This window comes from Onychomys torridus, chromosome 11, assembly GCF_903995425.1.
Source record: "Onychomys torridus chromosome 11, mOncTor1.1, whole genome shotgun sequence".
NCBI classification, from domain to species: Eukaryota; Metazoa; Chordata; class Mammalia; order Rodentia; family Cricetidae; genus Onychomys; species Onychomys torridus.
The window spans coordinates 73,634,918-73,647,626 of NC_050453.1; the positions used below are offsets into that span (position 1 = coordinate 73,634,918).

Below are 12,709 nucleotides of genomic sequence, written 5' to 3' on the forward strand. Positions count from 1 at the left end.
ATGACATACCCCAAACTGAGACTTCAGTGGTTCTTTCAGCACTGGCTGATTGAGTTATGGTGTGCATGGACTTGAACATGGCTTCAGAAATCAGTATGTATTTCCTCTTTTGTTTTCCAGATCCTTGTCCACCTGGGGCTCCTGACCAAGGAATCTGGCTTCAAGATTGCAGAAACGGCATTCAGCGGTGGCCCTCTTGGTGAACTAGTTCAGTGGAGTGACTTAATTACTTCTCTGTACCTACTGGGCCATGACATCCGGATCTCAGCTTCGCTGGCTGAGCTCAAGGAGTAAGGAAATTACTTTTTCAATTTGAAAATCAGAATACAGAAACAAAATAGTAAAGTCGTAAAGCCCCTCTATTAACGTACAATTTCTTGTGGTGGAAAATGAGAGTGATAATTCGCTAAACAGGCGATAAGAAGATTATTTTTTGGGAGCTAAATACATGCACTATGAAAAAGATAATATGTTTTCATTGGCTGCAGGCTCCAGGGCCTCATAAATGAATGCCAGGAAAACTCAAACTAAGGCATTTATTCTTTGCTATTCCAGGTGTTTCCAACATCTGCAGCGCAAGACTCTATTGACTTGCCTAATTCCCTGCATCTTGCCAAAATTCATACTACTCCCTGCTTACCATCACGTTTTCTAAAGCTCAAAACAGGGCCAGTTCCTGTTTATCATTTAATATGAGTAAAATGGATTTCCCGAGAGCCCAGATCCAATCCTTTCTCAATTAGCTAACTTCCAGCTCAGTCTGTTCTCTTCCCTGACTCTTCTGTCCCACTGAGGTTTGCATTCAGCTCTCGCCCCCTCTCAGTCCCTTTTCAGTTGATACAGCTGGCCAAACAGATGAACTGGGGTCTCTGTAGTCCCCAGAAAACTGCCCTCAGAGACTTCTAACCCAGCATGCACGCTGTCATGTAGCTGTGCAAGCCCTTGGGAGGAGACTCTGGAGATGGTAGAGATGGCAGAGTGCAATGTCTGCTCTACCCTGTTCCTACTCTATCATTGACACACCGAGGTTGTGGGCAGTATATTGAGTGGAAAGCAATCATGTCTGAAGATAATCTCAGCAGTCCTCTCATTGATTTCCAGATGCCAGGCACCGTGATAAAGGTCTGCTTAACAGCAGGAATTATGCCAGCAATAGTGTTGATGGGATCACTTTTGTGTTGAGATTAGGTCTATGGACCTAGGCTGGCCTCAAAGTCAATATACATAGTTGAAGGTGACTTTGAATTGCTGATCCCTGCCTCCATCTCCCCAGGTCTGTGCACCTCTATATCTAGTTTATCTGGCAGTGGAAATGGAACCCAGGGCTTTGTGCATGCCAGGCAAGCTCTGTTCCAGCTCAGCCCCACCCAGCACTGATGGTAGCTATTTAATCTCATAATGAGCCACTTACTGTGTATTCAATACTAAACACTTTGTGTTTTTAGTTTAGTTTTTTTTATGACTGTGCATGTGAGCATGTGGGCATGTGTGCCTCAGTGTATGTGGGGTCCAGTGATAGAAGGAAGCAGGAGCTTTACCTGAAGAAGCATCTCGGCGGCCGTATATTGTATTGTATAGAAGCAGGAGCTTTAACCAAGGAAGCATCTCAGCTTCCCATATATTGTATTGATTTGAATTCAGCACCTGAAAGTAGATGCTTTTGCCATTTGTGTTTTAGAGCTGAGGAACCTGGGGCTCAGACTGAACACGAGCTGTCTGAGGTTTCAGGGGTAGCACATAGGGATGTCTGGAATCTGACATCTCTGTAGCCTGTTTACAACAGTCCTCCCTTTCTCTTTCAGCATTAGATGAACTTGAGGTCCTTTGTACCTCAAGCAATTGTCCTCTTCCTTTACCAGAATGCCTCCTGTTGCCTTCCTGCTTGCTTTAAAATATGTGGAACACAAGACCTATAAAGGCATGCGCTTTGCAGCCACTCTGTCTGCCTTCTGAGGGCTGGGATTCAAAATGGGGTCTGCAAAGATGACCAGCAGTTGTTACTCAGCTGCCCATCTTCTGACAATCACTACTGATGCATTAAATAATAATCATACTAATTATAATTCTATTAATGCTAATTGAAATGTGGATGATGCTAGAATGTAAGTACAGGACGTGCTGAAAATTGAACCTCACCACTGTGTTCCTAGCACTTACACATAGTGCCTGGCATACTCTGGCTAGTGAAGGAACGAGAGAAGGAATGTGGGAGTGAGTGGGGAGTAGGCAGATGAACAAATGGAGGACTGTGAGGAACCAGGCACAAGAATGGAACTTAGAAAAGATAGATGAGACATAAATATTGCAGAGACTCACTTGATGATCAAGGACAGGTCAATATTGACCTTTGTGAATACCAGGATGAGGACCATATGTGCTATTCTTCTGGACGATGGGGCCATCAAGACAGGCCTCCCTTGTCTCGGGTTGAAAAAAAAAGACAGGTCTCATGTAACCCAGGTTAGCCTCAAATTTGCTATATAGTCAAGGATGATCTTGAACTTCTGATCCTCCTTGCTCTACCTCCTGCGTGACGGTACAGCAGGGCACTCCACCCAGTTTATGCGGTGCTGGGATGGGGCCCCGGGGCTTCATGCATTCTAGTAGGCACTCTGCCCACTGAGGCTTGTCCACAGCCCTTAGATGTGCTTGATTTAAAATGGACATCACAGAAGACAGAGAAGTTGTCCCCAATTTGCTGCTGCTCCTTAGAGTTGCTTGGGGGATTTTTTTCATTTCACTTTTCAAAGATTTGGGGATCTCCTTAACTACCTGGAACAGAACATTCCCAGGGTGATTAAGTTACAGCATTTGAAAACACCATGGCCTAACTAGGTTGTGGTGCCCTGTAGGTAGTTCCACTGTTGAGACAAGGTTGAGAACCAGTGCACAAGGTAGACCCCAGGTATAAGCCATAGTAACAGCCCAAAGCCAGCCTCTACCTGTTTTTGTCAACATTTGCTGGTTGCAGCATGGGTCATACCCATTATTACTTGAACTCAAGGCTACTTCCACCCTACAGTGGCCGAGTGGACTATGGAGCGTGCTTATTATCCAGCCTTTTATGGGAAGTTTTCCAGCTCTTCAGAAAAAAAATATTGGTTCAATAGAGCTTGCCTTTTTTTAGAAGCCCAGAAGAAGCAGCAGGTGCCTGCAGCCATGGATGTCGTTATTAGCTGTGGAGCAGTTTGTGGCCCTGTCATTCGAGAGTGGGGTTTTGTAAATTGTCAAGTATTACTGTGAGACGTGAGCAGGGGTCAGGTCAGAGGTGGTGACCGGTTTCCGGATCCATGGCAGTTACACATTGGACTTACTCTGAGGTCAAAGGTGGTGACAGGTTTCTGGGTCCATAGCAGTCACACTTGGGACTTCCTCTGACTCATCAAGTTCACATAGCAGTTACATATGTTGGTGTTCTATTAATGTAAGGGCAGTTTGGGTGGCAGGGTAGAGAAGGGTAGGTCAGTGGCTGAAAGACTAGATGATGAGACCGTCTAAGCCATGGGGCCAGTTCTATCATGAGTCACTCAAGACAGCATAAGACCATTGTAGAGAGTTACTGGAGCTGAGGGCCTGGGAACTGAAGGTGTTTAGGGACTACAGATGAAGGTGAGAGAATGTCATAGTGTTTGTGTCTGTTTTGTGATGGGGGGATGTGTTCACCAGGCTCTGATGGAAGATCGGAGAAAGGAAGCCATCCAAGTCCACTTAGTGAGCCAGTGAATTTACTGGGGTTATTTAATAGGACTGTGGATGAGGCAGGTTACTTAGAAAGAACCTGATGATTCAAAAGCAGCCGCATCACTAAAAAGCCCACCCCAGCATGGGTAGCAACTCATTAAAGCTGCATCTCTCAAGCTCCCTGCAGGATGTGCAGGCAGATCTACTGAATGGAGGATCTTCTCTCCTAAGCCATTGTTAATGCTTATATAACCTTGGGGAAGGTCCTTGTGAGTCTTGTGTTTCAGGATCTTCCTGGGACTTGTGAGTCTCATTTACTTCCTGGACCTTGTAGATTTTATTTTCTGAGTCTTAAAGGGCCCCTTTCCAGGAATGAATGTTTGAATTATTGAGGGAAATATCTACATATCACTGTTTAATCCCCTCTCTCCATTCTGGAGGATGATGAGAGAAGATTCAGAAAGATGAATCTCGTTAGCGCTCTCTGTCTGCTCCACAGTGGAGATGGGTAACATCATTACAGAAATTCACAGGTTGTGTTTATGCACCAGCATCGAAATTCCCCCAATTGGAATGGGGACTCTGTGGAGTTGAGACAGGCTTGGAACATCAATCCATTATCTCTACTAGGGACTTGAGGTGTGATTTGAACATATCTCATTTGCCTGGTTTAGCACTGTCAAGTTACTGATATCTTTCTAACCTCATTTGCTCCACTCCAGGATTATGAAGAAGGTTGTTGGAAATCGGTCTGGCTGTCCTACTGTAGGAGATAGAATTGTTGAGCTTATTTATATCGATATTGTGGGACTTGCTCAATTTAAGAAAACTCTAGGACCATCCTGGGTTCATTACCAGTAAGTACTACATGCTAAGACCTTTTATTGCTCTAATAAGAATCATATCTGTTTGTTCATTTGTTTGTTTATTTGTTTGTTTTTAAAGGCTGTTTAAATGTTACCTTTTTAACTCTATGGAGTGTACTTTCCTTTCCTAATGAAATTCAGGTTGTGCCCACTGACTACTTCCTGGGACTATTCATTATTTCTATTGATGTTCTGAGAATAGAAAACAGGTGTCCAGCCGGGCGTAGTGGTGCATGCCTTTAATCCCAGCACTCAGGAGGCAGAGGCAGGCAGATATCTGTGAGTTCAAGGCCAGCCTGGTCTACTGAGTGAGTTCCAGGACAGCCAGAGCTATATAGTAAAACCCTATCTTAAAAAAGAAAAAAAAAAAAAGAAGAAGAAGAACAAAACAGATATCGACAGCTTCCCCATTTATTTTCTCCAGGACCTACCATTCTTCTCTTTGTGTACCTAAGAGGATCTCATGATTTAATCAAATAATGATATTTCTTTATCTGTGTATCTATCTATCTATCTATCTATCTATCTATCACATATGCAGTAGTGTGTGTGTGTGTGTGTGTGTGTGTGTGTGTGTGTGTGTGTATGTGTGTGGTGTGAATGTGTGTATGTGCATGCCACAGCATGTATGTGGTGGTCAGAGGACAGCTTTTGAGGGCTGGATGTCAGCTTGCACCGTGATGAGGCAGGGTCTCTTATGTTTCTGCAGCTGCACAGCTTACTTCAGGCTAACTGTCCCATTAGCCACAACAACTGGTTTTCTCAGTGCCCGGCATAGGATGGAAGCCAGGGCTGCATTCATGCTGGACAAGCTACATCCCAGCACCCTTTCCATTTGTTTCTTCATTGTAACTAGTGGGTGGAAACATTTTGGATGTGGTCTTCTGTGTTAATTTTGTCACTTTGACCAAACACTTGAGCAAGACAGCTTATAGAAAGAAAGTTTTATTCGGCTCATGGTTTCAAAGGCTTCAGTCTATCATGGATTTTCGGGGGAGGTTAGGGGGACAACAATGTGGCAGGGTAGCTCACGTCATAGTAGTCAGGAAGCAGAGAGAGAGAGAGAGAGAGAGAGAGAGAGAGAGAGAGGGAGAGGGAGAAAGAGAGGAGAGAGAGAGAGAGAGGGAGGGAGGGAGGGAGGGAGGGAGAGGAGAGAGAGGAGAGAGAAGGAGAGAGAATATGAATGCCTTGACTGCAGAATTTCTCTTTCCACCTGGACCCCCAGCCCACAAGATGCTACCATCCACATTTAGGGCAGACCTTCCCCTTAGTTACAGACACACCTAGAGATATGCTTGTCCAGTCTCCTTGGCATTCTCCAAAGTTCAAGCATGTTGTCAATCAAGATGAACCATCACATACGCTAACTTATCTAATACAGAAATATCCTAAAGTAGTCCTTTATCTTTCCTGTTAGTTACATTTAGTATTTTTAACTTTCAACCCCCAAGATTGTTTCAGACTGGAAGTCCTTTCTAAATCAGACAAAAATTAGAAGTGAAAATACAAAAAATTTTCTCAAAAATTCAAGATCTGATAATGTCCATTGTCTTTAAAATTCTCTTTCAAACTTTATCCCCAACAGCAATGATTTTCTCATTAAGAGTTAAATATAACAAAGGGACTGATGGAGTGGACACTGTATTAAGAGTCCAAGTATTCTGTGGTGACTGTGTTAACTGTGTTGAATGGCTATATAACTGTGTTGACTATATTGAATGACTTTGATGGCTGGTGACTGTGTTATCTGTGTTGAAAGATTGTTGACTGTGATGACTGACTATGCTGAATGTGTTGATTGTGTTAAATGATTGTGCTGACTGTTAACTGTGCTGGCTGTGTTGAATGATTGTTGAATGACTATTGGCTGTTGTATAGACTGTGCTGACTGTGTAGACTGTGCTGACTTGGTTAACTGTTGATTGTGTTGACTATCAACTGTGCTGTCTGACTGTTGACTCTGCTGACTGTTGGTGGTGCTGATTGTTTGGAATGACTACTATATTGACAGTATTGATTGTGCTATGTTGATTGACTGTGATGATTGTATTAACTGTGTTGAGTATGTTGTTCCTACAGTCTGTGTTATTTTCCTTTCCTTGGGATATTGCCATTTTTATTTTTAGGAAAGTTTGGGTCAGGATAATGCTTTGTCCTTTTTGTTTTTTTCTTTTGATCATGTGTATATGCTTGTACATGTTCATGTACACATATGTGTAGGTATGCATGCATATGGAGGGCAGAGAACAATCTTGGGTGTCATTCTTCAAAACCAACTCTCCTATTTTTTAGACAGTCTCTCAATGATGTGGAGCTGGCCTATAGGCTAGGCTGGCTAGCCAGTGAGCCCCAGGGATCCACTCACCTTCACTTGCAGCACTGGGTTTCTAAGCATGTACCAGACACTGTGTACACTATGCTATCCATCTCCTCAGCTCCAGCACTCCACTCTGTCTTTGATATCATAGTTTCCCTATTATTGGTTTGGTTTTCTAGTTCACAAATCACAAGCCATCACTTAATTTTTTTTTTTTTTTAGTTGTATAGAAATAACTATCTTTCTTCTTGGTTAATAAGCCATATTGTAAACACAATTTTTTTCTTAGTGATAGCCTTAAGGGAGGAAAATCAGGGGTGTTCCTTTCTGTCATTCTGTGAATGGTAGACATCTGGAAAACATACAGAGAAAAACTGGGCACCTCAGGCCTCCATAGAGTCTGGTGTCCTCGTTATTAAGAAGGGCTGTTTAGATGGAAAAATATTCTCAGTGGTGGTGTTCGGGTCAATTAAGAAAGGCCATGTCGTTACTAAAATGGTCACTGTTGATTGGTATTTGGTGCTTGCTGTGTGGAAATGTTCCATCTCTGGGGGCTTATGGATGCGCATAATGTTCTTCCATCTTTCTTCAGTGAAGGTCCAAATTAGCAGTGAACAGCAGGAGGTCTCTTGGAGCTTCAGCCCTTGGTCTTTATTTTGTGGCAAAGCTACAGTTTCATCAAATGACAAGCAGGCTTTCTAGAATTTTCTTGCCCACTTCTTTTCCCTTCAATGTGAAAAGTTGCCTCTAGAGATAGAGTTCTTTGTATTCCACTTGCCTGTTGTACATGAAGCCTTGGAGTCAATCCCCAGCACCCAAAAACCCAGGTGTTACATTGCTCCCCCCGAAATCCCAGCACTCAGGAAGTAGAGACAGCAGGAGTGGCTCAGTCACCCTCGGGCACCTAGGGTGTTTGAGGGTAGCCCTGGGTTACAGGAGACCCTATCCCCAAAATTAAAAGGGTAGCGGGGGACCAGTGAGATGGCTCAGTGGGCAAAGTGCTTGCTGTCCGACCTGAGCAGCTGATTTTGGATCCCTGCTTGATGGTGCACATTTGCAGTGCCAGCATGGGGAAGTGGAGACAGGAGGCTGCTGGAGCTCTCACGCCAAATTCTCTAGCCAGCCCAGTGAGTTCTAAATTCCGTGAGAGACCTAGTCTCGGCAAATAAGATGGAGAGCTACTAAGGAACCTCTGGCCTACACGCATATCTACATGTATACACATGAACACACAGACGTGTACAACCACACATGCACTCATACATAGGAACGTGCACAGACGTGTACACCACATATAGGCCCACAGAAGAAGCTGTCAGACTATGGTCATCTTACTTGATGGCAGGTGATGGGAACTGCATCCCACCTTGTGGTGGTATCAGACCATCCAATGAGCAAGAAGCCCTTTAGGTCTGTTGACTGTGGAAAAATACTTAACAAATTCTGTCTAATTTGCATAAGAACTTGGGAAATATGATCAAACACTTATTAAATGCTAACATGCTACTAGTACTCTAGCATGTACTATGGAGCTCACAACTCTTCTGCTCCATAGGAGTCCTTTGCTTTTTGTGGAAGACGTGGAAGAACGGGAGACACAAATGGCTCACAGGTGCCGGCTTTTACACCAGACTCCCAGCTGGAAAATAGACTCTGCTTCTGAGCGTCTCTCACTGAAGTGTAGTGTAGAGCAGCAGAATGTTCCAGGAGTCATGTGGCATGGCTGCGAGATGTCAGCCAGAGGAAGGCCAGCTGCTTTGGGCACTGGGGCAAATACTCATTTATGTCGTTAGGTTCCTGATGTTTCAGATACGAAGAGGGCATCCAAGAAATGCCATAAATGTTAGCAACACAGCGCAGGGACGAGGTAGTTCCAAGATGGCTCCAAGGAGGACCGTGAACAAGAAGCCCTCCTGTCTCTCCTCCCAAGTGTGTGGCTTCTGGGGAATGACAGAGTTTGACCTCTGGCCTCCACAGGCATGCATGCAGATATGCATGCACACTTGTGAACATGCATGCACACATACTTGCACACACATGAACATACACACCCCCAAAAGAGAGACCCATCATTGTGCTGAGAGCAGCTTAGAGAAAGCCACGTAAGAATCCAAGTCAGGGGCTGGGGATTTAGCTCAGTAGTAGAGCCCTTGCCTAATAAGCGCAAGGCCCTGGGTTCGAGCCTCAGCTTAAAAAAAAAAAAAAGAAAGAAAAAAGATCCAAGTGAGGACCTTGTCCCGGGTTAGCTCACAGTTCACTCTGTGACCATGGCCTTCTCTCCTTTTTGTCTTTTTCTTGTCTAGAAATTTCAGTTGACAGCCGTGTTTCCTTGAGGATATGGTCTGGTGTTTGGACTTTGATGGTTTTATTGTTTTCAGAGAATCTCACATCAGCGTGAAAGTTGACAGAAATTTAGAATAGCTTCCTGGTAATAAGAGAAGGGAGAAAGAGAGAGAGAAAGAGTCCTTAAAAGGGTCGCCGCCATCTGTCCTAAAGGGGGCTTTAATTTTCATTTAGTTTGCTGTGTATTGGTCCAGCAGAAGTTGCTCAGTAGCATGCTGATAGAGGAATAACAGTGAACAGAACCATCCCCGTTGGCCATCACCCTCCCCCAGCTTAGTTTAGTTTGAAAATCATCAGCTAAATCAGTGCGATCCAGAATGGCGGTTCTCTAATTCCTTTCTCCCGGTTACCCTTTGTGCCCTCTCCACCTGTGGTCAGAATGCTTTCTCTGTGAAAGGCCAGCTTGCAAAGGGTTTGCAGCCATGTATAGTCTCTGCTGTGCCATCACAGTTTGAAGACAGTCACCAAGATGTAGGCAGTGTCAACAGCAGAGTGTGGCCAGGTTCCAAGAAAACTTGATTTTCTGTTGTAGACATGTGAACTTTATGGAATTTTTCTCTGTTGTGTTTTTTTAAATGATTTGAGAATGTCAAACCTTGCTGGGGAAAGAGCTCAGTCACTGAAGTGTTGTGCAGTGTTCTAGGACCTGAGTTCTAGCCCCACAGCCCACCTGACAAGGCTGGGTGTAGTGGTACACACCAGCAACACCAGTGCTGGGGTATTCAAGTCAGGAAGATCCCTAGGGCTCCCTGGCCGGCTAGCCTAGCCTATTTGGCAAATTCCAGGTCAGCAAGAGATCTTGTCTCAAAAGAAGGCAAGGGAGATGTGCCTGGGTAAAGCAGCTCAAAGTTGACCTCTGGCCTACACACACACACACACACACACACACACACACACACACACACACTTGTTCTCACCTATGCACATATGCACATATACAGACATATACCCGAGTACACAAAATAATACAAAACCAATCCTTAGTGCACAGCTGCACCAAGATTGCTAGTGGGCCAGGTTTCGTCGGTGGAGCAGACCAAAGGGACTCCATTACACTGCATCAGCTGCTAGCTGGTCCAGCAATCAAGTCCTATTATATTATAGTTGGATATATAAAAGCTACCCCTGCCTAGTAAATGAGATTTAAGTCTGTTTTGTGTTACCACAACATAATACTGGAGCCAGACTTGTTTATTGTGGAATGGAATTTATTTCTCATTGTTGGAAGATAAAAAGTCCAAGATGAGTGGCCTCATCAGTGAGGGCCTTATCCTACTGTGCAGAGTTCTGTCTTGGGTCTCTAGCATCCTCTTTTAAAGCCACCTATGGCATCATGGGCCCACCATCCATCTCTCATTAACCCTCAGAACCCTGCCTTCAAATATCATCAGCTTACCAATGTGAAGAGTGCTTTCCAGTATGAAGCAGATACCTGTGGTTGTATCCAGTGTGAAGCAGACACCTGTAGTTGTATCCAGTGTGAAGCAGACACCTGTAGTTGTATCCAGTATCAAGCAGACACCTGTAGTTGTATCCAGTGTGAAGCAGACACCTGTAGTTGTATCCAGTATCAAGCGGACACCTATAGTTGTATCCAGTGTGAAGCGGACACCTGTAGCTGTATCCAGTGTGAAGCAGACACCTGTAGCTGTATCCAGTGTGAAGCGGACACCTGTAGCTGTATCCAGTGTGAAGCAGACTCCTGTAGTTGTATCCAGTGTGAAGCAGACACCTGTAGCTGTATCCAGTGTGAAGCAGACACCTGTAGCTGTATCCAGTGTGAAGCAGACACCTGTAGCTGTATCCAGTGTGAAGCAGACACCTGTAGCTGTATCCAGTGTGAAGCAGACACCTGTAGTTGTATCCACTGTGAAGCAGACACCTGTAGTTGTATCCACTGTGAAGCAGACACCTGTAGCTGTATCCAGTATGAAGCAGACACCTGTAGTTGTATCCAGTGTGAAGCAGACACCTGTAGTTGTATCCAATGTGCAGCAGACACCTGTAGTTGTATCCAATGTGCAGCAGACACCTGTAGTTGTATCCAGTGTGCAGCAGACACCTGTAGTTGTATCCAGTATGAAGTAGATACCTGTAGTTGTATCCAGTGTCAAGCAGATACCTTTAGCTATATCATTAGCATCACCTAAACTGGAATGATCTAGCTAATTGATGTAAAGGTTGACAGATACTGACAGCCCTGAAGCATGTCCTAATCTCTCAGCAAAATAAGCTGTAGAGATAATGGTGCTTTGTTTCTTTCATCACATTGATTAGGCACCTACTGTATGCCCAGTCCTACCTGGGTGCTAAGTCCACTGCAGTGAATCCTGCAGGCCCCTTGCAGTGTTCGGGGGTGTTTGTTCCACTGGTATTTGAACCTTCCTCAGTGGTCAGTCAGTTCTGTCTGTTGGGGTGGCCAAGGCCACCTTTGCAAAATGAACAAGTAAGAAAATAGGACCTAAGCTTCTTTCCAGTGGCAATTTTACTTTCAAGTGTTGTCCATCTGCTTTTCTCTCCAACTGTAGCATCTAGCATGGAGGTTATGGTTTGACCCACAGCGCTTTCCTTGCAGGTGCATGCTCCGAGTGCTAGATTCCTTTGGAACAGAGCCTGAGTTCAATCATGCAAGTTATGCGCAGTCCAAAGGCCACAAGACCCCCTGGGGGAAATGGAATCTGAACCCACAGCAGTTTTACACCATGTTCCGTGAGTATTCATGTGTGGTCTCTGCCTTTCAGAAAGCTACTGAAAATAGGTGTGAAGGTTCACAAGGCAACCATCAACCTGGTTGTGATTTTTCAGGACCCAGGCTGAAAAAGTATGTAAATTAAACTTTTTTCTTGGGAGCAATTGGATCCTTTTTTTCTGTAATTGGAATTGAAAGCACACCTCAACATTGTGTGAAGAGCCTTAGAAACGTCCTAGAGAAAAGTGTTCAATACAAATCACTAGTAGAAGCCACATGGGAAAAGCCTGAAGATCACCTTTGAATGTGCAGTCACTGGGCATGTCCCAGCACCATGTCCATGCTGCTAAGGGGCCACTGCATCCTTCAGAGGAATGAGGTCTTCCATGTCAGCCCATTAGTTCAATCTTAATTATTTGAGCATGAATCTTACCCCCAACACCACTTTTTTTTCTTTTTTTAAGATTTACTTATTTATTATGTATACAGTGTTCTGCCTACATGCATGCCTGCAGGCCAGAAGCAGGCACCAGATCTCATTATGGATGGTTGTGAGCCACCATGTGGTTGCTAGGAATTGAACTCAGGCCCTTTGGAAGAGCAGCCAGTGCTCTTAACCACTGAGCCATCTCTCCGGCCCCCGAGCATAAAGCTTTTAAAAGAAAAAATAATCTTGGAGTGGGGAGGTGGCTCAGTGGATAAAGCTCGTGCTGTGTAAGCTGGAGGACCAGAGTTCTGGTCTCCAGAACCCATGTACATGCCAGGATAAGAGTAGAGGCATGCCTAGGACCCCAGCCCTCAGTGAGTGAGATA

General features: G+C 44.5%; 1 protein-coding gene across 5 annotated transcripts in view; it reads left to right on the forward strand.

Moving 5' to 3' along the window:
- Mgat5 (alpha-1,6-mannosylglycoprotein 6-beta-N-acetylglucosaminyltransferase) overlaps positions 1-12,709 on the forward strand; it is a 274,469-nt gene that overhangs the window by 178,758 nt on the left and 83,002 nt on the right. For all 5 annotated transcript variants that reach the window (XM_036202890.1, XM_036202893.1, XM_036202892.1 and 2 more), the window contains 3 exons: positions 121-290; positions 4,404-4,538; positions 11,783-11,916. In XM_036202890.1, the coding sequence (XP_036058783.1) occupies positions 121-290; positions 4,404-4,538; positions 11,783-11,916 (439 nt within the window). The remainder of the gene's footprint in view (positions 1-120; positions 291-4,403; positions 4,539-11,782; positions 11,917-12,709) is intronic.